General features: G+C 54.7%; 1 protein-coding gene across 2 annotated transcripts; it reads left to right on the top strand.

The window, feature by feature from the left end:
* The first annotated feature begins 1,400 nt into the window (after window positions 1-1,400).
* N4BP1 (NEDD4 binding protein 1) lies at window positions 1,401-16,907 on the top strand. Of its 2 annotated transcripts, none has more exons than XM_069739343.1 (8): window positions 1,401-1,538; window positions 4,369-4,676; window positions 9,118-10,562; window positions 13,261-13,391; window positions 13,802-13,898; window positions 14,713-14,820; window positions 15,204-15,311; window positions 15,830-16,907. In XM_069739343.1, the coding sequence occupies exons 2-8, from the start codon at window positions 4,419-4,421 to the stop codon at window positions 16,167-16,169; spliced, it is 2,487 nt and encodes an 828-aa protein (XP_069595444.1). In that variant the 5' UTR covers window positions 1,401-1,538; window positions 4,369-4,418; the 3' UTR covers window positions 16,170-16,907. The 2 variants fall into 2 exon arrangements, with proteins under 2 accessions (XP_069595444.1, XP_069595445.1); XM_069739344.1 differs by lacking the exon at window positions 15,830-16,907 and adding an exon at window positions 15,425-15,608 and having other exon boundaries at window positions 1,419-1,538.
* Window positions 16,908-22,319: the final 5,412 nt, after the last annotated feature.

Here is a 22,319-nt window from a genome sequence, read left to right as displayed (position 1 = left end):
CTCCTGCCGTTACCCCCACGTCCTGCGCCTCATGCCCCAGATCCGGGCTGTGCGGAGATCAGGGGTCAAAAGTGTAATCTCCTGCCGTTACCCCCACAGCCTGCGCCTCATGCCCCAGATCCGGGCTGTGCGGAGATCGGGGGTCAAAAGTGTAATCTCCTGCTGTTACCCCCATGTCCTATACCTCATGCCCCAGATCCGGGCTGTGCGGAGATCGGGGGTCAGAAGTGTAATCTCCTGCTGTTACCCCCACGTCCTGCGCCTTATGCCCCAGATCCGGGCTGTGTGGAGATCGGGGGTCAGAAGTGTAATCTCCTGCCGTTACCCCCACAGCCTGCGCCTCATGCCCCAGATCCGGGCTGTGCGGAGATCGGGGGTCAGAAGTGTAATCTCCTGCCGTTACCCCCACGTCCTGCGCCTCATGCCCCAGATCCGGGCTGTGCGGAGATCGGGGGTCAGAAGTGTAATCTCCTGCTGTTACCCCCACGTCCTATACCTCATGCCCCAGATCCGGGCTGTGCGGAGATTGGGGGTCAGAAGTGTAATCTCCTGCCGTTACCCCCACAGCCTGCGCCTCATGCCCCAGATCCGGGCTGTGCGGAGATCGGGGGTCAGAAGTGTAATCTCCTGCCGTTACCCCCACGTCCTGCGCCTTATGCCCCAGATCCGGGCTGTGCGGAGATCGGGGGTCAGAAGTGTAATCTCCTGCCGTTACCCCCATGTCCTGCGCCTTATGCCCCAGATCCGGGCTGTGCGGAGATCGGGGGTCAGAAGTGTAATCTCCTGCCGTTACCCCCATGTCCTGCGCCTCATGCCCCAGATCCGGGCTGTGCGCAGATCAGGGGTCAGAAGTGTAATCTCCTGCCGTTACCCCCACGTCCTATACCTCATGCCCCAGATCCGGGCTGTGCAGAGATCGGGGGTCAGAAGTGTAATCTCCTGCCGTTACCCCCATGTCCTGCGCCTCATGCCCCAGATCCGGGCTGTGCGGAGATTGGGGGTCAGAAGTGTAATCTCCTGCTGTTACCCCCATGTCCTGCGCCTCATGCCCCAGTTAGAAGTCCCACACGTGGGGGTCATTCTCTGTGGCTTTCTTGATACATGAAGCATTGGAAAGTCACCAGCAGATAGAAGCAGGAGTTTGTTCAGTTACAGGTTTCTACATGTGATGACTGGAAACATATTATCCTTCTTCACTGCACTGGCCTGCAATCTGTGGTCTCCAGCAGCTGGGAAATGCCTTGATGTCAATGCTGGGGACATGATGGGGGTTGTGGTTTTAGAGCCACAGGTTACAGACCAGCACTATGCACAGCACTGTAATCTGCGACTGAGCGCCGCCATCTTGTCGGAGCCCGACCGCACAACGTCCGCTGTTAGGAAGAGGCAGTGCGGCCTCTAGTGGCGGGAGCGGTGACCCGCAAACCCGGAAGTGCTTCTTCGAACGAGAACTGTTGGGCTGAGACACTTTCGGTTCAGTTTGTGTTGTGGAGACGGAGGAGAGAACGGAGTCCGGACACCGGCGGCTGCATGGACTGGTGAGTATCCGTGACCGGGCCTGTGGGTGTACACACGGATATACGCCTGCTGTATACTGCTTCCCCCATCACTACCCTGCTGTATACCGCCCCCCACCGTCACTACCCTGCTGTATACCGCTCCCCCCATCATTACCCTGCTGTATACCGCCCCCCACCGTCGCTACCCTGCTGTATACCGCCCCCCACCGTCGCTACCCTGCTGTATACCGCCCCCCACCGTCACTGCCCTGCTGTATACCGCCCCCCACCGTCGCTACCCTGCTGTATACCGCCCCCCACCGTCGCTACCCTGCTGTATACCGCCCCCCACCGTCGCTACCCTGCTGTATACCGCCCCCCACCGTCGCTACCCTGCTGTATACCGCCCCCCACCGTCGCTACCCTGCTGTATACCGCCCCCCACCGTCGCTACCCTGCTGTATACCGCCCCCACCGTCGCTACCCTGCTGTATACCGCCCCCCACCGTCGCTACCCTGCTGTATACCGCCCCCCACCGTCGCTACCCTGCTGTATACCGCCCCCCACCGTCGCTACCCTGCTGTATACCGCCCCCCACCGTCACTGCCCTGCTGTATACCGCCCCCCACCGTCACTGCCCTGCTGTATACCGCCCCCCACCGTCACTGCCCTGCTGTATACCGCTTCCCCCATCACTACCCTGCTGTATACCGCCCCCCACCGTCACTGCCCTGCTGTATACCGCCCCCCACCGTCTCTGCCCTGCTGTATACCGCCCCCCACCGTCGCTACCCTGCTGTATACCGCTCCCCCCATCATTACCCTGCTGTATACCGCCCCCCACCGTCACTGCCCTGCTGTATACCGCCCCCCACCGTCGCTACCCTGCTGTATACCGCCCCCCACCGTCGCTACCCTGCTGTATACCGCCCCCCACCGTCGCTGCCCTGCTGTATACCGCCCCCCACCGTCACTGCCCTGCTGTATACCGCCCCCCACCGTCACTGCCCTGCTGTATACCGCTTCCCCCATCACTGCCCTGCTGTATACCGCCCCCCACCGTCACTGCCCTGCTGTATACCGCCCCCCACCGTCGCTGCCCTGCTGTATACCGCCCCCCACCGTCGCTACCCTGCTGTATACCGCCCCCCACCGTCGCTACCCTGCTGTATACCGCCCCCCACCGTCGCTACCCTGCTGTATACCGCCCCCCACCGTCGCTACCCTGCTGTATACCGCCCCCCACCGTCGCTACCCTGCTGTATACCGCCCCCCACCGTCGCTACCCTGCTGTGTACCGCCCCCCACCGTCGCTACCCTGCTGTATACCGCCCCCCACCGTCGCTACCCTGCTGTATACCGCCCCCCACCGTCGCTACCCTGCTGTATACCGCCCCCCACCGTCGCTACCCTGCTGTATACCGCCCCCCACCGTCGCTACCCTGCTGTATACCGCCCCCCACCGTCGCTACCCTGCTGTATACCGCCCCCCACCGTCGCTACCCTGCTGTATACCGCCCCCCACCGTCGCTACCCTGCTGTATACCGCCCCCCACCGTCGCTACCCTGCTGTATACCGCCCCCACCGTCGCTACCCTGCTGTATACCGCCCCCCACCGTCGCTACCCTGCTGTATACCGCCCCCCACCGTCGCTACCCTGCTGTATACCGCCCCCCACCGTCGCTACCCTGCTGTATACCGCCCCCCACCGTCGCTACCCTGCTGTATACCGCCCCCCACCGTCGCTACCCTGCTGTATACCGCCCCCCACCGTCGCTACCCTGCTGTATACCGCCCCCCACCGTCGCTACCCTGCTGTATACCGCCCCCCACCGTCGCTACCCTGCTGTATACCGCCCCCCACCGTCGCTACCCTGCTGTATACCGCCCCCCACCGTCGCTACCCTGCTGTATACCGCCCCCCACCGTCGCTACCCTGCTGTATACCGCCCCCCACCGTCGCTACCCTGCTGTATACCGCCCCCCACCGTCGCTACCCTGCTGTATACCGCCCCCCACCGTCGCTACCCTGCTGTATACCGCCCCCCACCGTCGCTACCCTGCTGTATACCGCCCCCCACCGTCGCTACCCTGCTGTATACCGCCCCCCACCGTCGCTACCCTGCTGTATACCGCCCCCCACCGTCGCTACCCTGCTGTATACCGCCCCCCACCGTCGCTACCCTGCTGTATACCGCCCCCCACCGTCGCTACCCTGCTGTATACCGCCCCCCACCGTCGCTACCCTGCTGTATACCGCCCCCCACCGTCGCTACCCTGCTGTATACCGCCCCCCACCGTCGCTACCCTGCTGTATACCGCCCCCCACCGTCGCTACCCTGCTGTATACCGCCCCCCACCGTCGCTACCCTGATGTATACCGCCCCTCACAGTTATTACGCTCGTGTTTCACCTCTAGTGGAGCTCTCAGTTCACGGTGTGTCCTCTTTGTTGTACACTCCGGTGTCATCTTCATTATTCATTTGTTATTTGATATAATATTGTTTAGGGGATGAGATAATGCAGATTATTCCCCTGACGCCACGAGTCACCTGCACTTATTTTGTCTGACACCTCTGCCGACAGCGCATGTGACAGCCTTGTTACAGTGTGCCATGAATCCGCTTAGTCAGTAGGAATTTCCATCTGAAAAGGCAAATCGCCCCTTTCCTTGTTTTCTCCCCAACATTAGATGTTTCTGGGTTCACGTTTCACTCACAGGGTGTCATAATGGCCCTGGACCCCAGTGCGCCCCCTCTGGTTACACCGGTGTTTGTGCTGGACCCTCACACCTGTGCACTATACAAGTGATGATTGCCTCCTGGTGATCGAGTAATCTGATGTTTGTTTTCTCTCTCCTCTCCTAGGTCCGCAGCGTCCACAATGAGCGCCATTCCGGACTGATCTAACACCAGGAATGGCTGACATGGCCGTGCAGAGCAGGGCAGATGATGAGACCCCTGGTGCAGATGTGGTGGACGAATTCACCGCCCCTGGAGAACTGGGCTGCTCATTGCAGCGGAGCCGCTGCCGGGTGCAGATGTTATTCCCGGTGATATTCACCGTTCTCGGGTCTTTGGAGAAATTTAACTATGAAGAACAAGGATATGGAAAGAACCCCGGACGCATCTGGCTGCAACTTAAAGGGAAAAGACAAGCGGTGCACAAAGCCAAGGTGCGGTGTAGACAGGGAAAGGAGCAGGGAAAGTCTGACGGTGTCTGTGCATGCTTGTAGCATGTCCGACTCCTAATCACTCTCCCTGCCAGTAATTTGGTGTAGGGTCCGTGCTCAGTCCCCTTCATTTTAGACCGAGCACAGCTCCACTGGTTGTTTGGGTGATGCTGGTACTGATGTGGGACTTTTCTCCCTTTCTGTCCTATATGTGTGGGCCGGGTTCACCGCACATCACTCAGCAGTGCTGGCTCGGAGAGGGGTCACTCATTGGGGGATGTCTTGAGGAGACGACGAATTCAAGAACTGCCTTATTTTTTTGGCAGAAAACCCATTCATATGTCAGCAAATTACTGTAAATTCCCCATAAAATGATGAGCAGTCGTCGCAGAGCCGCAGCTTCCTAAAGACGTAATTCCCCACGGAGGAAGCTGGAGTCTCACCAAACCTGTATGTCAGGTGCCGAGGCTCGGATTCCTGTGTACGGTGACACGCGGCGCTGTCATCCAGGGCTGAGAACACACCTCCCCTTAAGTACAGTACCTGTAAAGATGGAAAAGAGACACATGAGCGCAGCCAACATCTACTTCTGGGGTCTTGGAGTTTCATTCAGCGGACCGTCACAATTTGGAAGGGGGAGTCGGGCAGAGATGAGTCTGGGAGGGGAATTTGGATGGCGGTGTCGGACTGATTAGGGGTCTTGGGACTTAGAGGTGACTGGGGAGGCGAACTGAGAGGGGTCTGGGGAGGAGGTGGCCGACTGAGAGGGGTCTGGGGAGGAGGTGGCCGACTGAGAGGGGTCTGGGGAGGAGGTGGCCGACTGAGAGGGGTCTGGGGAGGAGGTGGCCGACTGAGAGGGGTCTGGGGAGGAGAAGGCGAACTGAGAGGGGTCTGGGGAGGAGGTGGCCAACTGAGAGGGGTCTGGGGAGGAGGTGGCCGACTGAGAGGGGTGTGGGGAGGAGCTGGCCGACTGAGAGGGGTCTGGGGAGGAGGTGGCCAACTGAGAGGGGTCTGGGGAGGAGGTGGCCGACTGAGAGGGGTGTGGGGAGGAGCTGGCCGACTGAGAGGGGTCTGGGGAGGAGGTGGCAGACTGAGAGGGGTCTGGGGAGGAGGTGGCCGACTGAGAGGGGTCTGGGGAGGAGGTGGCCGACTGAGAGGGGTCTGGGGAGGAGGTGGCCGACTGAGAGGGGTCTGGGGAGGAGGTGGCAGACTGAGAGGGGTCTGGGGAGGAGGTGGCAGACTGAGCAGGGTCTGGGGAAGAGGTGGCAGACTGAGAGGGGTCTGGGGAGGAGGTGGCAGACTGAGAGGGGTCTGGGGAGGAGCTGGCCGACTGAGAGGGGTCTGGGGAGGAGGTGGCCGACTGAGAGGGGTCTGGGGAGGAGCTGGCCGACTGAGAGGGGTCTGGGGAGGAGGTGGCCGACTGAGAGGGGTCTGGGGAGGAGGTGGCCGACTGAGAGGGGTCTGGGGAGGAGGTGGCAGACTGAGGGGTCTGGGGAGGAGGTGGCAGACTGAGCGGGGTCTGGGGAAGAGGTGGCAGACTGAGAGGGGTCTGGGGAGGAGGTGGCAGACTGAGCGGGGTCTGGGGAAGAGGTGGCAGACTGAGAGGGGTCTGGGGAGGAGGTGGCAGACTGAGAGGGGTCTGGGGAGGAGGTGGCCGACTGAGAGGGGTCTGGGGAGGAGGTGGCAGACTGAGAGGGGTCTGGGGAGGAGGTGGCAGACTGAGCAGGGTCTGGGGAGGAGGTGGCCGACTGAGAGGGGTCTGGGGAGGAGGTGGCCGACTGAGCAGGGTCTGGGGAGGAGGTGGCAGACTGAGAGGGGTCTGGGGAGGAGGTGGCAGACTGAGAGAGGTCTGGGGAGGAGGTGGCCGACTGAGAGGGGTCTGGGGAGGAGGTGGCAGACTGAGAGGGGTCTGGGGAGGAGGTGGCAGACTGAGCGGGGTCTGGGGAGGAGGTGGCCGACTGAGCGGGGTCTGGGGAGGAGGTGGCAGACTGAGAGGGGTCTGGGGAGGAGGTGGCAGACTGAGAGGGGTCTGGGGAGGAGGTGGCCGACTGAGCGGGGTCTGGGGAGGAGGTGGCCGACTGAGCGGGGTCTGGGGAGGAGGTGGCCGACTGAGCGGGGTCTGGGGAGGAGGTGGCCGACTGAGAGGGGTCTGGGGAGGAGGTGGCCGACTGAGCGGGGTCTGGGGAGGAGGTGGCCGACTGAGCGGGGTCTGGGGAGGAGGTGGCCGACTGAGCGGGGTCTGGGGAGGAGGTGGCCGACTGAGCGGGGTCTGGGGAGGAGGTGGCCGACTGAGCGGGGTCTGGGGAAGAGGTGGCAGACTGAGAGGGGTCTGGGGAGGAGGTGGCAGACTGAGCGGGGTCTGGGGAGGAGGTGGCCGACTGAGCGGGGTCTGGGGAGGAGGTGGCAGACTGAGAGGGGTCTGGGGAGGAGGTGGCAGACTGAGAGGGGTCTGGGGAGGAGGTGGCCGACTGAGCGGGGTCTGGGGAGGAGGTGGCCGACTGAGCGGGGTCTGGGGAGGAGGTGGCCGACTGAGCGGGGTCTGGGGAGGAGGTGGCCGACTGAGAGGGGTCTGGGGAGGAGGTGGCCGACTGAGCGGGGTCTGGGGAGGAGGTGGCCGACTGAGCGGGGTCTGGGGAGGAGGTGGCCGACTGAGCGGGGTCTGGGGAGGAGGTGGCCGACTGAGAGGGGTCTGTGGAGGAGGTGGCAGACTGAGCAGGGTCTGGGGAGGAGGTGGCAGACTGAGAGGGGTCTGTGGAGGAGGTGGCCGACTGAGAGGGGTCTGTGGAGGAGGTGGCAGACTGAGCGGGGTCTGGGGAGGAGGTGGCAGACTGAGAGGGGTCTGTGGAGGAGGTGGCAGACTGAGAGGGGTCTGGGGAGGAGGTGGCAGACTGAGAGGGGTCTGGGGAGGAGGTGGCCGACTGAGAGGGGTCTGTGGAGGAGGTGGCCGACTGAGAGGGGTCTGTGGAGGAGGTGGCAGACTGAGCAGGGTCTGGGGAGGAGGTGGCAGACTGAGAGGGGTCTGTGGAGGAGGTGGCCGACTGGTCACACTTGTGAGTGTGATGCGAGAAACTTGCACATCAATACCCGTCACTGTCGACGCACTCAGGACCGGAGTGTGCGGCTGTATAGAAATGCATGCAGCCACACAATCCGGTGCCAAGTGGCAGTGTCGGGTATTGATGCGTGAGACTTGCGCGAGTTTCTCACATCACACTCGCAATTGTGACCACGGCCTTACTTAAGATGTGTATGATGAGCCTGCATGTGCGTGTGTGTGGAGAAGGAACAGCTGTGGCTTACCACTTCTCGGGATGTATGGCGACTATCACGTACATGAGCTGGGATCCTACTGATGTGGTTTTGGTCTGCTGTTTCTGTAGTGATGGGATAATGTGGCCTTGGGGTCATGCACAGAGTATAACGCACTACACACATTAGTGATACTATGGTAAATCAGTGCCAGACTCTGTGGGGTCCCATTGATTTATAAAAGACCCTGAGGTTTGGGTAATAAGATGCCTTCTTCCCTTTGTCCTTCCCTGGTGCTGATTCATGTAATGGCTATAAAAAATGATGAATTAGTCATTAGCTGGGACGTCGTGTGAGCCAAGATATGAAATGTGCCTGATAACGTGTGGAAATCCCAGCGAGGGCTATGAGGAAGTTTCTGCTATACAGGAAGTTGTTGTGGATTTCTGTGGCCGGACAGAGGGAAGTGTGCGGAGTCTGGTCACAGCGCAGGGAAACTCCACACCGTGCTCCATGATATACTGAGAAATGACGGAGAGTCCCGCTGACGCTCGCTTCATTCATTCATCCTTTTTTATTCTTAACTGATTTTTGTAACTTATTTCTCGCCAATATTATAATTGGAGCTATGCAGAGCGCAGCAGCCAGTGACAGCCAATTCTACTGTTGTGCTCTGCATAGGTGTTGGCCGCCATTCATTGCTAGTTGAAGCTGCTCCTTTCGTCTCGGATCGTTTTGACCTTGTGGGGTATAGAGAGATGAGATTTTATACCTCCCCCCTCACCGCACCACTGCCTTTACCTGAGGATCTTAGGCTGGGTTCCCATTGCGTTATGGGACCGCGTTAAACGGACAGCGTTGCACGGCGAAATTAACGCCGTGCAACGCGGCCGATAACGCGCCCATTCACGCTAATGGGAACGCGCTTCACTAGCGCGTGCCATGTTCGGCACGCGCTAGCGACGCGCCGGTGATTCCTGGCGCGCCGCGGACGCTGCTTGCAGCGTCCGAGGCGCGCCCGCGGTCCGTTCCCCGCTCTCGCAGATCGGGGATCTGCGAGAGCGGGGACGTTACCGCGACCCCGACTGCAGCCCCATATAAAACATTGCGTTAGCGCAATCCGCTAGCGCTAAACGGATTGCACTAACGCAATGTGACCCTAGCCTAACTCTTCTTTTTTTCTCTATTTTTGCAGGAATATATTAAAGGCCTTTGTGAACCTGAGATGGAGATGAAGGAAAGCTACCCCAAGGAGATGCATTGTATATTTGCGGGGGCCCAGAGTTTGTTCCTGAACCATCTGACTACGGACACTTGCGCCCACATCACCATGTTGGAGATCGGACTCCTCGGTATTAAAGGAGGAACAGAGCCCGTGGTTATGGCCCAGAGTCGCATCCAGCAGTTTGTAAGACTTTTTAAAAATAATGAAAGTTTACCCCAAAGCCGAGAACCGGAAGTGAAAAAGAGGTTTAAATGTTTTGTGGAGGCCAATGCAGATAAATACACCATGGACTTATTGTTACTGCCCAGCGCCTTAAAGGAGGAGCTGCTGAACCTCACGTTGGAGGATCAATCTTGTGACGCCGATCAGGAGATTGCCGCAGTTATTACCAATGCTAAGACACGTAGTAGTCCGTGCACAGAGACATCTAGAAAAAAGCCTCAAACCCCGGTAACGGAGTTGACCAGCCAGCTGGATTCTGTTTTTTCCAGTGTACCCGAGACTGCAGCTCATCCCGCACTCATGTCGCTCACCCAACAGGACAGATTGTCCACAAAGAGGCGATGCTCTGAGAATGAAGATCGATGTCCGAAAAAGCCGTTCTCCTTAGACTGCATCCAGAAAGACGGTCCCATCTCAAGTTCCAGCGCCGCCACTGCCAACGTGCCCATCATAGATCTGATCACAGACTCTAGCGAAGACTCGTTGATCGTCGTGAACGAAGACGACCCCGTAAGCCCCGAATCCGAGTACAAGATCCTTGTAAACTTTTTCAAGACGATGGGATATTCCAAGGAGGTGGTTGAGAAGGTTATCCATGAGCTGGGGCAGTCCGAGGAGCCCTTAAAACTTCTTGATGAGATAGAAAAAGAAAGCAACAAGGTGCAGACGGCAAAGACTGAGAGACAGCAAAATGCTAAAGACGGTAATGCATTTAAGTTGAGGCAGGAGGTGATGGAGGATCCGGTCAGGACACGCACGGCCGGCAATGAGGACTTGGGGAACGTCATGAAGAACAACCCAACAGCTACTCAAAGACTTCAGACTCCCGTATCAGGAATGGAAGGTAGTTTACCAAAAAATTTTACTTTTGTTGCAAGAGGCGCCTCCAGCCCTCCAAGGAATAATATCATCGTAATCCCAGACACACCGGGACCTTCCAACGTCCTCCCGGGGCAGCAGGTGACAAAACAGATTCCCATAAAAAGCTTCAATTCTACCCATCCACCAAAACCTGTGCAGAGCGACGTGAAGCCCTCGGCATCTGTGAGACCAGAGAAGTACAACCCGCCGGTGACCGGGGAGCAGATATTCCTCAACTCCATCAAGACCCCCTATAGGCTGGAGCTAAAAAACGAGCCGGGGAGAGCGGACCTGAAACACATAATCATCGATGGGAGCAACGTCGCTCTCAGGTCAGTGCTTGTTACCAGACTGGTGGGTGAATTACAGGGAAGGAGCAGCGCTCATTATATTACTGTGCAGGAGCAACACTCTTTATATTATTGTGCAATGCAGGAGCAACGCTCGTTATATTACTCTGCAAGGCAGGAGCAGCGCTCAATGTGTTACTGTGCAATGCAGGAGCAGCGCTCAATGTGTTACTGTGCAATGCAGTAGCAGCGCTTGTTATAATATTGTGCAATGTAGGAGCACCGCTCGTTGTATTACTGTGCAATGTAGGAGCAGCGCTCATTACATTACTGTGCAATGCAGGCTCGTTATATTACTGTGCAAGGTAGGAGCAGCACTCATTGTATTACTGTGCGGGGCCGGGGCAGCGCTCGTTATATTCCTGTGCGGGGCCGGGGCAGCGCTCGTTATATTACTGTGCAAGGTAGGAGCAGCACTCATTGTATTACTGTGCGGGGCCGGGGCAGCGCTCGTTATATTCCTGTGCGGGGCCGGGGCAGCGCTCGTTATATTCCTGTGCGGGGCCGGGGCAGCGCTCGTTATATTCCTGTGCGGGGCCGGGGCAGCGCTCGTTATATTCCTGTGCGGGGCCGGGGCAGCGCTCGTTATATTCCTGTGCGGGGCAGTAGTAATAAGGTGAACTGGGTGGTTGGGGGGGCATCTATCATTACATTTGCACCCAGGATTTTGTTTTTATTGTGACATATCTTTGTCTTAAATTTGGGCAGAAAATTTATTGGTGTTTTATGTGACTTATTACACCATTTTTGTGTTTTAAGTATCTGCGCCAAAACTTAAAAATAACAAAAGCAACTTGGTAAGCTTTTAGCAATAAATACCCGTATTGCAGGGCACTCTTAGGGTGCAGCTGGATGTGGAAGCGGGGAGCTCTTGGGGTGCAGCTGGATGTGGAAGCGGGGAGCTCTTGGGGTGCAGCTGGATGTGGCAGCGGGGAGCTCTTAGGGTGCAGCCGGATGTGGAAGTGGGGCGCTCTTGGGGTGCAGCCTGATGTGGCAGCGGGGAGCTCTTAGGGTGCAGCCTGATGTGGCAGCGGGGAGCTCTTAGGGTGCAGCTGGATGTGGCAGCGGGGAGCTCTTAGGGTGCAGCTGGATGTGGCAGCGGGGAGCTCTTAGGGTGCAGCCTGATGTGGCAGCGGGGAGCTCTTAGGGTGCAGCCTGATGTGGCAGCGGGGAGCTCTTAGGGTGCAGCTGGATGTGGCAGCGGGGAGCTCTTAGGGTGCAGCCTGATGTGGCAGCGGGGAGCTCTTAGGGTGCAGCTGGATGTGGCAGCGGGGAGCTCTTAGGGTGCAGCCTGATGTGGCAGCGGGGAGCTCTTAGGGTGCAGCCTGATGTGGCAGCGGGGAGCTCTTAGGGTGCAGCCGGATGTGGCAGCGGGGAGCTCTTAGGGTGCAGCCGGATGTGGCAGCGGGGAGCTCTTGGGTGGCAGCGGGGAGCTCTTGGGGTGCAGCCTGATGTGGCAGCGGGGAGCTCTTAGGGTGCAGCCGGATGTGGCAGCGGGGAGCTCTTAGGGTGCAGCCGGATGTGGCAGCGGGGAGCTCTTAGGGTGCAGCCTGATGTGGCAGCGGGGAGCTCTTAGGGTGCAGCTGGATGTGGCAGCGGGGAGCTCTTAGGGTGCAGCCGGATGTGGCAGTGGGCGCTCTCTGGGTGCTGCTGAATGTCACCGCACTTTTGTCTCGGGGCTCTTGTATCGGCAGGTGACAGGATGACTCACATAATAGAAACTCGTGAGGAGTACGGAGTCAGCGCTTCCCTCCTCGCCGCCGGCTGTGTAATGACTCTACTCCCATCACAACACATTGAAGACCAGTAGAGCGTTCAGTGAGTCCCAATACAAGAAAGAACGTGACCCTGTCTGAGGAGACGGAGCCTCCGCATATAGAAACCTGAGAAATACTGAAAGCAAAACTTCTGTAGATAGAAGTTATCAACGGGGAGGCGGGGGCTCGCTCTCGCCATCACTGGGGGGGGCTCGATCTCGCCATCGCTGGGGGGGCTCACTCTCGCCATCGCCGGGGGGGTTGGGGGGAGGGCTCGCTCTCGCCATGACTGGGGGGGGCTCGCTCTCGCCATCGCCGGGAGGGGGCTCGCTCTCACCATGACTGGGGGGGGGCCTCGCTCTCACCATGACTGGGGGGGGGCTCGCTCTCGCCATCGCTGGGGGGGGGGGCTCGCTCTCGCCATCGCTGGGGGGGGGGGCTCGCTCTCGCCATCGCTGGGGGGGGGCTCGCTCTCGCCATCGCTGGGGGGGGGGGCTCGCTCTCGCCATCTCTGGGGGGGGGGGCTCGCTCTCGCCATCTCTGGGGGGGGGGGCTCGCTCTCGCCATGACTGGGGGGGCTCGCTCTCACCATCACTGTGATATTTCAGTTTTTCTTTTTTAATAAGTTTGGAAAAATTACTGCATTTCTTTGTTTTTTTTTCAGTTAAGATGTGGTGCAGAATGTACATTAATGAGAAAAAAATTAACTTTTTTGAATTTACCAAATGGCTGCTATGAAACAGTGATAAATATAAAGTAGTCTGAATACTTCCCGTACCCACTGTACATTCCTGACCCTGCACTGATGCTGGGTTACGTCCTGTGCCGTATTATCGGGGTGCTATTTATGAGCCCATTGATGATTGTCTCGTGGTGACCTGATTATGGGGTTGGTGATGTCTCACACTTTCTACTTCTTGCAGTCACGGGTTACATCAGTTCTTTTCCTGTCGGGCAATCGCGATCGCCGTAGAACATTTCTGGAATAAAGGACACCGGAATATAACCGTGTTTGTTCCTCAGTGGAGGACGAAGCGAGACCCCAGCATTACAGGTAACGGGGGCCGTCGCATGTCACTGATGTGTGTAAGGTCTGTGAGCTCTTCCTTCATTACAGCCCCAGATGTGAACACCCGGTACACACTCTAGTGAGCGTGCGTGTGTGGAAGGAAAGCAGAATAAGCTGTGCGAGACCCTCTGCACCCCTCCACCCCTACTTCCTTCCAGTGGTCTTCAGTACAGAGGTAGTGGGGGGTCCGTGGTCTGACACTTCGACCAATCGCCCGATTGCAGATCCTGGATGTAGATGGTGAACACAACAGCGCCATACACTGTGTAGTGGCTATTCTCAGGAACTGCAGCCCAGCCCATTACCTTCAATAGGTTGTCAGTATATAAATCGTGGACAGCCCCTTTTAATTGCAGCCGTACTAACACATGACCATTGTGTTTCCCTATCTACAGAGCAGCACTTCCTCCAGCAGCTGGAAGAGCTGGGAATCCTATCGTTCACCCCCTCAAGGACCGTGCTGGGCTCCCGGATCTGCTCTCATGATGACAGGTGTGTAGGTCTTCGCACGTATCTCTGCCCCCCACCCCTATGGCATCAGCATGTATGTTTCCCCCCACACTCGTGGCGTTGGTACGTATCTCTCCCCCCACCCTTGTGGGGTCGGCACGTATCTCTCCCCCCACCCTTGTGGCGTCGGCACGTATCTCTCCCCCCAACCCCGTGGCGTCGGTACGTATCTCTCCTCTCAACCCCGTGGCATCTGCACGTATCTCTCCCCCTACCCTCGTGGCGTCGGCACGTATCTCTCCCCCCACCCTCATGGCGTCGGCACGTATCTCTCCCCCCACCCTCATGGCGTCGGCACGTATCTCTTCCCCCCACCCTCATGGCGTCAGCACGTAACTCTCCCCCCACCCCGTGGCGTATGCACGTATCTCTCGCTTCACCCTCGTGGTGTCAGCACTTATCTCTCCCCCCACCCTCGTGTCGTGGGCACGTATCTCTCCCCCCACCCTCGTGTCGTGGGCACGTATCTCTCCCCCCACCCTCGTGGCATGGGCACGTATCTCTCCCCCCACCCTCGTGGCATGGGCACGTATCTCTCCCCCCACCCTCGTGGCATGGGCACGTATCTCTCCCTCCACCCTCGTGGAATCAGCCACCTCTCCCCCCACCCTCGTGGCATGGGCACGTATCTCTCCCCCCACCCTCGTGGAATCAGCCACCTCTCCCCCCGTGGCGTCGTCTTGTTGCCCCGTACTAACTAGTCATCCTCCTGCATTAGATATCCACTTGTTAGGGTCTCGGGTATGACTTGCGATGTTCGGCTCCGGGGTAAACTCTATTTCTCCTTGTCCTGCAGGTTCCTGCTGCACTTGGCAGAAAAGACGGGAGGAATCATAGTCACAAATGACAATCTCCGGGAGTTTGTTGTGGAGTCTCCGGCATGGACCAAGATTATAAAAGAAAGGTCGGTGCTCCTTGTTCTCTGGGTGCGGAGATCTGATGTTTTTTCATTTCAGTAATTGGTGGGATATTGATTGTATACGTCAGCGCTTACTGATCCTGAGAATGGACGTAGTGCCCTGCCGCCTCCGCGCTTCGGATCCTGCACAGTGTTACCTCTGCTGCAGTCAGGGTTATACCTCCTCTGCACCCAGAGGCTGGCGGGCAGAGGAGGCGGGTGGGCAGAGGATCCGGGTGTGATCAGCAGATATTGTACATATTCACAAGGCGTGGGATAGGTGCACAATACCTGCCAGACTGTGCCCGGCCCCGTGCCGTTACCGGACGCTAGTGTCTCTGTGTGGACTCAGCTGATTTCTCAGTTTCCTGTTTTTTCTCTCTCTTCAGATTATTACAGTTCACATTTGCTGGTGACTTTTTCATGATCCCGGATGATCCACTGGGACGACATGGACCGAAGCTGGATAATTTCCTCAGCAAGGAGTCCGAGCACAGGTGAGACGTTTCGCCGTGTCTCCACGTGTCCTTTTACCCTCCATTCCTAGGGTGAAGAATTAAGGGGTAAACTTCCAAGACTCTCTATTTTGTGCCTTGATTTGATTTTTCAGGGTGATGAGGAGGCACAGACCTTACAAACACAGACCTTACTGACGACCTCCAGTGCGGTTACTATACTGGGACCAGCAGACTGACACACCTGCCCATCAAAGCGCCCCTGTCCTCCTCTGTGTTTGTGTCTTGTTTATTAAAAATATTAAAAGCACATTAAAGGTTTTTCAACCAAATAGGGCTTTTATTTATTTTTTTGGCTCCAATAATCTCTGCGCTTTTTGCAGATGGCACTGTGCTCCAATGCGGATTTTGCTGCAGCCGATTCCTCCATCATTTCCACTGTCGGCCTTACAGCCTCCGCACACTTAGGATTTAGGGCAGAATCGGGATGGGGTGTATATGTTTCCTTATTTCTATATGTTGTACTGACACGACTTGTTTGTTCTCTCTCCTTTCCCCAGAGTTTACCCTCTCACTCCTCGCCCATCGGACAGCGGAGTGTTTTTTCCCAGCAATGACATCTCCGTTTCTGGGAATTTCCCAACAGGCACCGATCACTCCCGTCCCAGAGGTTTCCTACCCATAGACAAAAAACCCACATTCAGTCCGGCCATCCAGAACATCCTGCGCCCGCAGGCCGTCGTCCCCCCAAAGAGGACTCATGAGGAGACATTATTGCTGAAAGACTCGCTCCTAAAAATATTTCCTGAATCCCAACAGGGGGAGAAAATCAACCAGATCCTGTCCGCACACCCGTACATGAGAGATCTCAATGCCTTGTCCGCCATGATCCTTGACTGAGCGCCGTCATGCTGTTCTATTATACCATTTTTTTGTCCTTTTTTTTTTTTTTTTCTTTTTCCGGACCCAACACATGGAATTGTCAGTTTTGCTGATTTTGGATTACAAAAAAAAACAAAAAAACTAATAATACGGTGGAAAGTGAGTAATAGGCATAGATTCTCCAGAAATATTCCTAGCAGCTGATAGGGAGAATAGGGCATGATATATGGAGGCCGCAGTTGCTACATACATAGTGTATATAGATACAGAACAGTTTTATTTTTTTATTTGACATTTGAGTTGGGGGCTGCCGCATGTTTGGTCCATGTTGCACCTATTTGCCAAAGTCACAAGCAGGGACTGCGCCTGTAAAGGTCTATAATGTCCTATTCCTGATGGCAGGAACTCGTCAGCAGAAGTTTTTATTGTATTTTTTTTATCTTGTGTTTAGCAGGACTATAGAGTTACACACTATGGCATACCGAGGGGACGTGGGACGCTGGAAAATACACTATTTATTTTAGATAATTCTTGTTCTGTGGGGTTTTTTTTCTTCATCGAGGCACATTCTTGTTAAACTAGATAATGCTGCAGCATCTACTTCTGTGAAAATATATCATTCCGTTGTCAATTTAAGTTAATGAAAAAAGTTGTCCGTTCTGTGACTGCAGCCGGCGAGATACTGTTCTTTTTCCTGGCATTTTTGCTTGTATTTTTTTTATAGGGTTTAACAAAATAATAACAGTTGAAAATGACAAAAAACGCATTATATGCAGTGTTTCATTGCAGTGGCATTTGTTTGGGATGGGGCTGTTTTCAGAAATCGGCAAAAGCATCATCTGCCATGTATGTATGTACTGCAAACAATAAGAAATAACAAAATGACACTAAGGTTCGGTCGACACAGCGATGTTTGGCTGCAACGCAAGCTGTTTTTTTTTTTTTTTTTTGATGCGCAAAAACCCAGAATAAATAAAGAACTCCATTAAAATTATCTATGCACATATATCTTCAGATTATAGGGCTGAATGGGAAAAAAAAAATATATATATATATATATGTATATATATATGTATATATATATATATATATATATATATATATATATATATATATATAATGTTACATGTGTGTATATATATATAATATATATATATATATATATAATGATTAAATATATATTAAAAAAAACACATGCTATAACATAAATGTATGTTACACACATATATATTAGAGAGTTTTTAACATATATTTATTTTATAACGTGTTATAATATAAATATATATTTATATTGCAATATATATCAATATATTTTATTATAATTATATTTATCTATTATAATGTGCATATTTATTTACATTCAGCCCTATAAGCTGAAGTCATATGTGCATGGAAAAAAATAAGAAAATAGAATAAATATATATAATATTTTTTCCCTACCCCATTCTCTTTGCTTTGGCTACATGCCACGGAAATACGTAAAAATATACATATGCATTATATATATTAACAAAAAAAAGTAATACTTATTTATGAAAAACTTTTTCATGCACAGAAAAATGTGAGAAATGAGATCTAGTAAGTTAATAAATGTAGTAAAGACTCTCACCTGTATATAGTTATACAGTCTCTTGAAAGCAGCCAGGATGTACCCATCCATTATTTATGGGGCTGAATCCATTCATAAAACTGAAAAAAAAAAAGCCCAATACAAACAAGGACCAGGTTAGTCGCCGAGAATCGCACACAGATTTATGTTTATTTTTTTGTTTGTTTTTTTGCAGCTAAATATTCCATCAATGACAAAGTGATTATATCTGCAGCCGGTGCAGGGATTTCTGCTTATTCTGTTATGTAGGACAACAAATTCTGCAAACAATCTATTGGATTCACCCCTAAATATAAAAATCCGCTTTCTCCCACCTGACTCCCCGTATAAGCGATGTTCTTTCCGTGTACGTGGCGAGGTTGATCTCAGTGTGTTTGTGTTCAGGTTTTGTAAATGTTTCAGGTCTTTTAATAAAGGAAGTTTATTTTCATTACTACGGATCTGTGCAGTCACTGTGCGTCCTGGGGAATCCACCTGCCACTCTTCCAGCAATCCCGGGGCTCGTGTGCGGGCAGTCAGCAGCACAATGTGCTGATCTGGTGGGAGGCGGAGGGCTTATATGGATTCCTTGGGTATCAACCCAATGGGGAATACTACAGTTGGCCTGAAATGGCTGAACACAGAGAACAACAGACCGATCTGTTTATTTGCCGTGAAACCATTAGAGTTAATAACATCTCTGTAATCTTTAGTTCTGCAAATACTGAAAATGCTTCTGCTGACTGAAAGGCTTTTCGCCCTCCAGAAACTGCAGATTAGATCTATTCCTGCAGTCCTGACCTCGAGGTGACCGTGATCGGTCTGCGGCTGAGGTTTAAAGCAGGAATTCCCCTGAATCGGAGGGCTATTATATATCGGGGTATTATAGTCGCAGGCCCCGGTGACACAATGTATAATCATGGGGATGCCACCCGCAGCCATGGATATAGGAAGGGTTTATCTGCTTCTGCCGATCTGTGAAAAAGCTTCAGGGCAGAGAATTTCTGGACTGTTGGCTTCTCACCATGAATCCCGGCTACCACTAACATTGCTGCTGCAGCTGACACCAGATTTCATGATACAATTTGCACAAATTATTAAATATTATGTTACATGTCTTAGACCTGGTAATGATACTTTATTTACTTTGAGAATATACATTAGAACTTCTGTAAAATCCTGCTGTGATCTCACACTGCTCAGTACAGGCTGCAGCTGTCATACGGGGTGGGCGGAGAGTGAAGAGCTGTCGGGCCGGGTGGGCGGAGAGTGAAGAGCTGTCGGGCCGGGTGGGCGGAGAGTGAAGAGCTGTCGGGCCGGGTGGGCGGAGAGTGAAGAGCTGTCGGGCCGGGTGGGCGGAGAGTGAAGAGCTGTCGGGCCGGGTGGGCGGAGAGTGAAGAGCTGTCGGGCCGGGTGGGTGGAGAGTGAAGAGCTGTCGGGCCGGGTGGGCGGAGATTGAAGAGCTGTCGGGCCGGGTGGGCGGAGATTGAAGAGCTGTCGGGCCAGGTGGGCGGAGATTGAAGAGCTGTCGGGCCGGGTGGGTGGAGATTGAAGAGCTGTCGGGCCGGGTGGGCGGAGAGTGAAGAGCTGTCGGGCCAGGTGGGTGGAGAGTGAAGAGCTGTCGGGCCGGCTTGGTGGAGAGTGAAGAGCTGTCGGTCCGGGTGGGCGGAGAGTGAAGAGCTGTCTAGCGGGGAGGAGAGTGAAGGGCCTTCAGGTTGAGCGGTAAGTGAAGAGCTGACGGGTGGGTGGAGTGAAGAGCTGTTGGGCCGGGTGGGTGGAGAGTGAAGACCTGTCGGGCAGGGCTGAGACTGAAGGGCCTTCAGGTTGAGCGATGAGTGAAGGGCTGTTTAGCCGGGTGGCCAGAGAGTGAAGGGCTGTTTGGCCGGGTGGGCAGAGAGTGAAGAGCGGGTGGGCGGAGAGTGAAGAGCTGTCGGGCCGGGTGGGCGGAGAGAGAAGAGCTGTCGGGCCGGGTGGGCGGAGAGTGAAGAGCTGTCGGGCCGGGTGGGCGGAGAGTGAAGAGCTGTTGGGACGGATGGGCAGAGAGTGAAGAGCTGTCGGGACGGATGGGCAGAGAGTGAAGAGCTGTCAGGCTGGGTGGGCGGAGAGTGAAGAGCTGTCAGTCTGGGTGGGAGGAGAGTGAAGGGCCTACAGGTGGGGCGGTGAGTGAAGAGCTGTGGGGCCGGGTGGATGGAGAGTGAAGAGCTATTGGGCCGGGTGATGCAGGGTCGCGTCAGCCACAAGAACCAAACAGATAAGAGGGATCGGACCAAGACCAGCGACACCCCTCGGACCGGACCGCCCCACAGGTGAGTATAATATAAGTTGTTTTTTCAGTTCTTCCAGGTCGGGATGGGGGCTTATATACAGCATTATAGAACGCTGTATAAAAGCCCTGCAAGGTGATGGCCGTATCTTATATCGGCCCAAACTGCTGCCAGGTTCACTCTAAATACATGTGCAGTAAGCTGCACACACACTACTAATTGTATTTGTCACTGACATCTATATATCTACCTATTCTATATGTATTTACTGTATGTAATCCATCTCTTCTATCCTGTCGGCTCCTGCTGTGATTTAAAGTACGCGACTGCTGAATTTACGGCTTTTCTTCTATCTATCTAGGTAATATAAACAATATGTGTGTGTGTTACTGACATCTATGTATTCTATGTGTTTATCTATTCTAACCTGTCAGTGTGATTTTACTGTATGCTGCGCATGAAATGCCGGCTTTTCAAGGGACACCGGTGCGTAAAAATCTGACAGCACTCGCATGGTCCGAGTTTTTTTCTCACACCCCTAGGCTTGCATTGGCGAGTCTCTGTGACAGTCGCAGCATGCTGCGATTTTACACACACCCTGAAAACGGCAGAGAAAATAAACGGTGATGTGAGCTGCCCCATAGATTAACACTGGGCCGAGTGCTTTGCAATGTTTTCTCACATAGCACTTGGCCATATTCTATGGTAGTGTGACTCCGTCGTAATACTACAACTCCCAGCAGGCCGGAGATCATTACCCTAGAAGTTCTGCCATCTTTGTCTTTATGATAGGCCTAAACTGTGTTGTGCCCTGCAATGTCCACCATGTGGTGCCGTAACCCCACAGTGGATGGAGATCTTTATGCATTTACTAATGAGCAGATTCTACAGATTACAGCACATGATGTGTCACACGTCTGTGAGCGGCATGAGGCCACCATCATGTGCTGATATTGATGGCTCAATGCTCCAGGCTTCATTCCTGTAGTGTTATGGCGGCCGCCGTACAGTGCGAATATTATTACTATGTAGATTGTGCAATTCTTTTAATCTAGCATATGATTATCCAGAATGTCTGATAATCCAGAAGAAGAAAATGTAGATGCAAAGGGCACAAGGTCACTGACGGTGACTAGTCTATGCAACCCTCACCGGCTGCTGATTTCATGGGCCCTAAAGACCCCATTAGGTTATTGCTGCCATCTTGAATTATAACGTGCTCAATCCTCAGATACAAGTGAAGATAAACTATGGGCAAAAAAGTCTGTGCGGGGCAAAGGAACCTGCAGAAGAGTCTGGAGGGGACAGAGGAGTATGGAGGAGACAGGTGTCTGCAGGGGAGTCAGGTGGGGACAGAGGAGTCTGAGGGGGACAAAGGAGTCTGCAGCAGAGTCTGGAGGGGACAGAGGAGCCTGGAGGGGACAGAGGCGTCTGCAGAGGAGTTTGGAGGGGACAGAGGAGTCTGAGAAGGACAAAGGAGTCTGCAGAAGAGCCTGGAGGGGACAGAGGGTTCTGGATGGGATAGAGGAGTCTGGAGGGTACAGAGAACTCTGCAGGGGACAGAGAAGTCTGCAGAGGAGTCTGGAGGGGACAGAGGAGTATGGAGAAGACAATCCGGAGGGGACAGAGGAGCCTGGATGGGATAGAGGGGTCTGCAAGGGAGTCTGGAGGGGACAGATGGTTGAGAGAGGAGAGGGGACAGATGAGTCTGACGGCTGAGAGAGGAGAGGGGACAGAGGAGTCTGATGGCTGAGAGAGGAGAGGGACAGAGGAGTCTGATGGCTGAGAGAGGAGAGGGGACAGAGTAATCTGATGGCTGAGTGAGGAGAGGGACAGAGGAGTCTTGATGGCTGAGAGAGAAGAGGGGACAGGAGTCTGATGGCTGAGAGAGGAGAGGGGACAGAGGAGCCTGATGGCTGAGAGAGGAGAGGGGACAGAGGAGTCTGATGGCTGAGAGAGGAGAGGGGACAGAGGAGTCTGATGGCTGAGAGAGGAGAGGGGACAGAGGAGTCTGATGGCTGAGAGAGGAGAGGGGACAGGAGTCTGATGGCTGAGAGAGGAGAGGGGACAGAGGAGCCTGATGGATGAGAGAGGAGAGGGGACAGAGGAGTCTGATGGCTGAGAGAGGAGAGGGGACAGAGGAGTCTGATGGCTGAGAGAGGAGAGGGGACAGAGGAGTCTGATGGCTGAGAGAGGAGAGGGGACAGAGGAGTCTGATGGCTGAGAGAGGAGAGGGACAGAGGAATCAGATGGCTGAGAGAGGAGAGGGGACAGAGGAGTCTGATGGCTGAGAGAGGAGAGGGACAGAGGAGTCTG

Source organism: Ranitomeya imitator, chromosome 9 (assembly GCF_032444005.1).
Source record: "Ranitomeya imitator isolate aRanImi1 chromosome 9, aRanImi1.pri, whole genome shotgun sequence".
Taxonomy (NCBI): domain Eukaryota; kingdom Metazoa; phylum Chordata; class Amphibia; order Anura; family Dendrobatidae; genus Ranitomeya; species Ranitomeya imitator.
The sequence above is the reverse complement of the archived record's forward strand: the minus strand, read 5'-3'. Positions and strand labels throughout refer to the sequence as shown.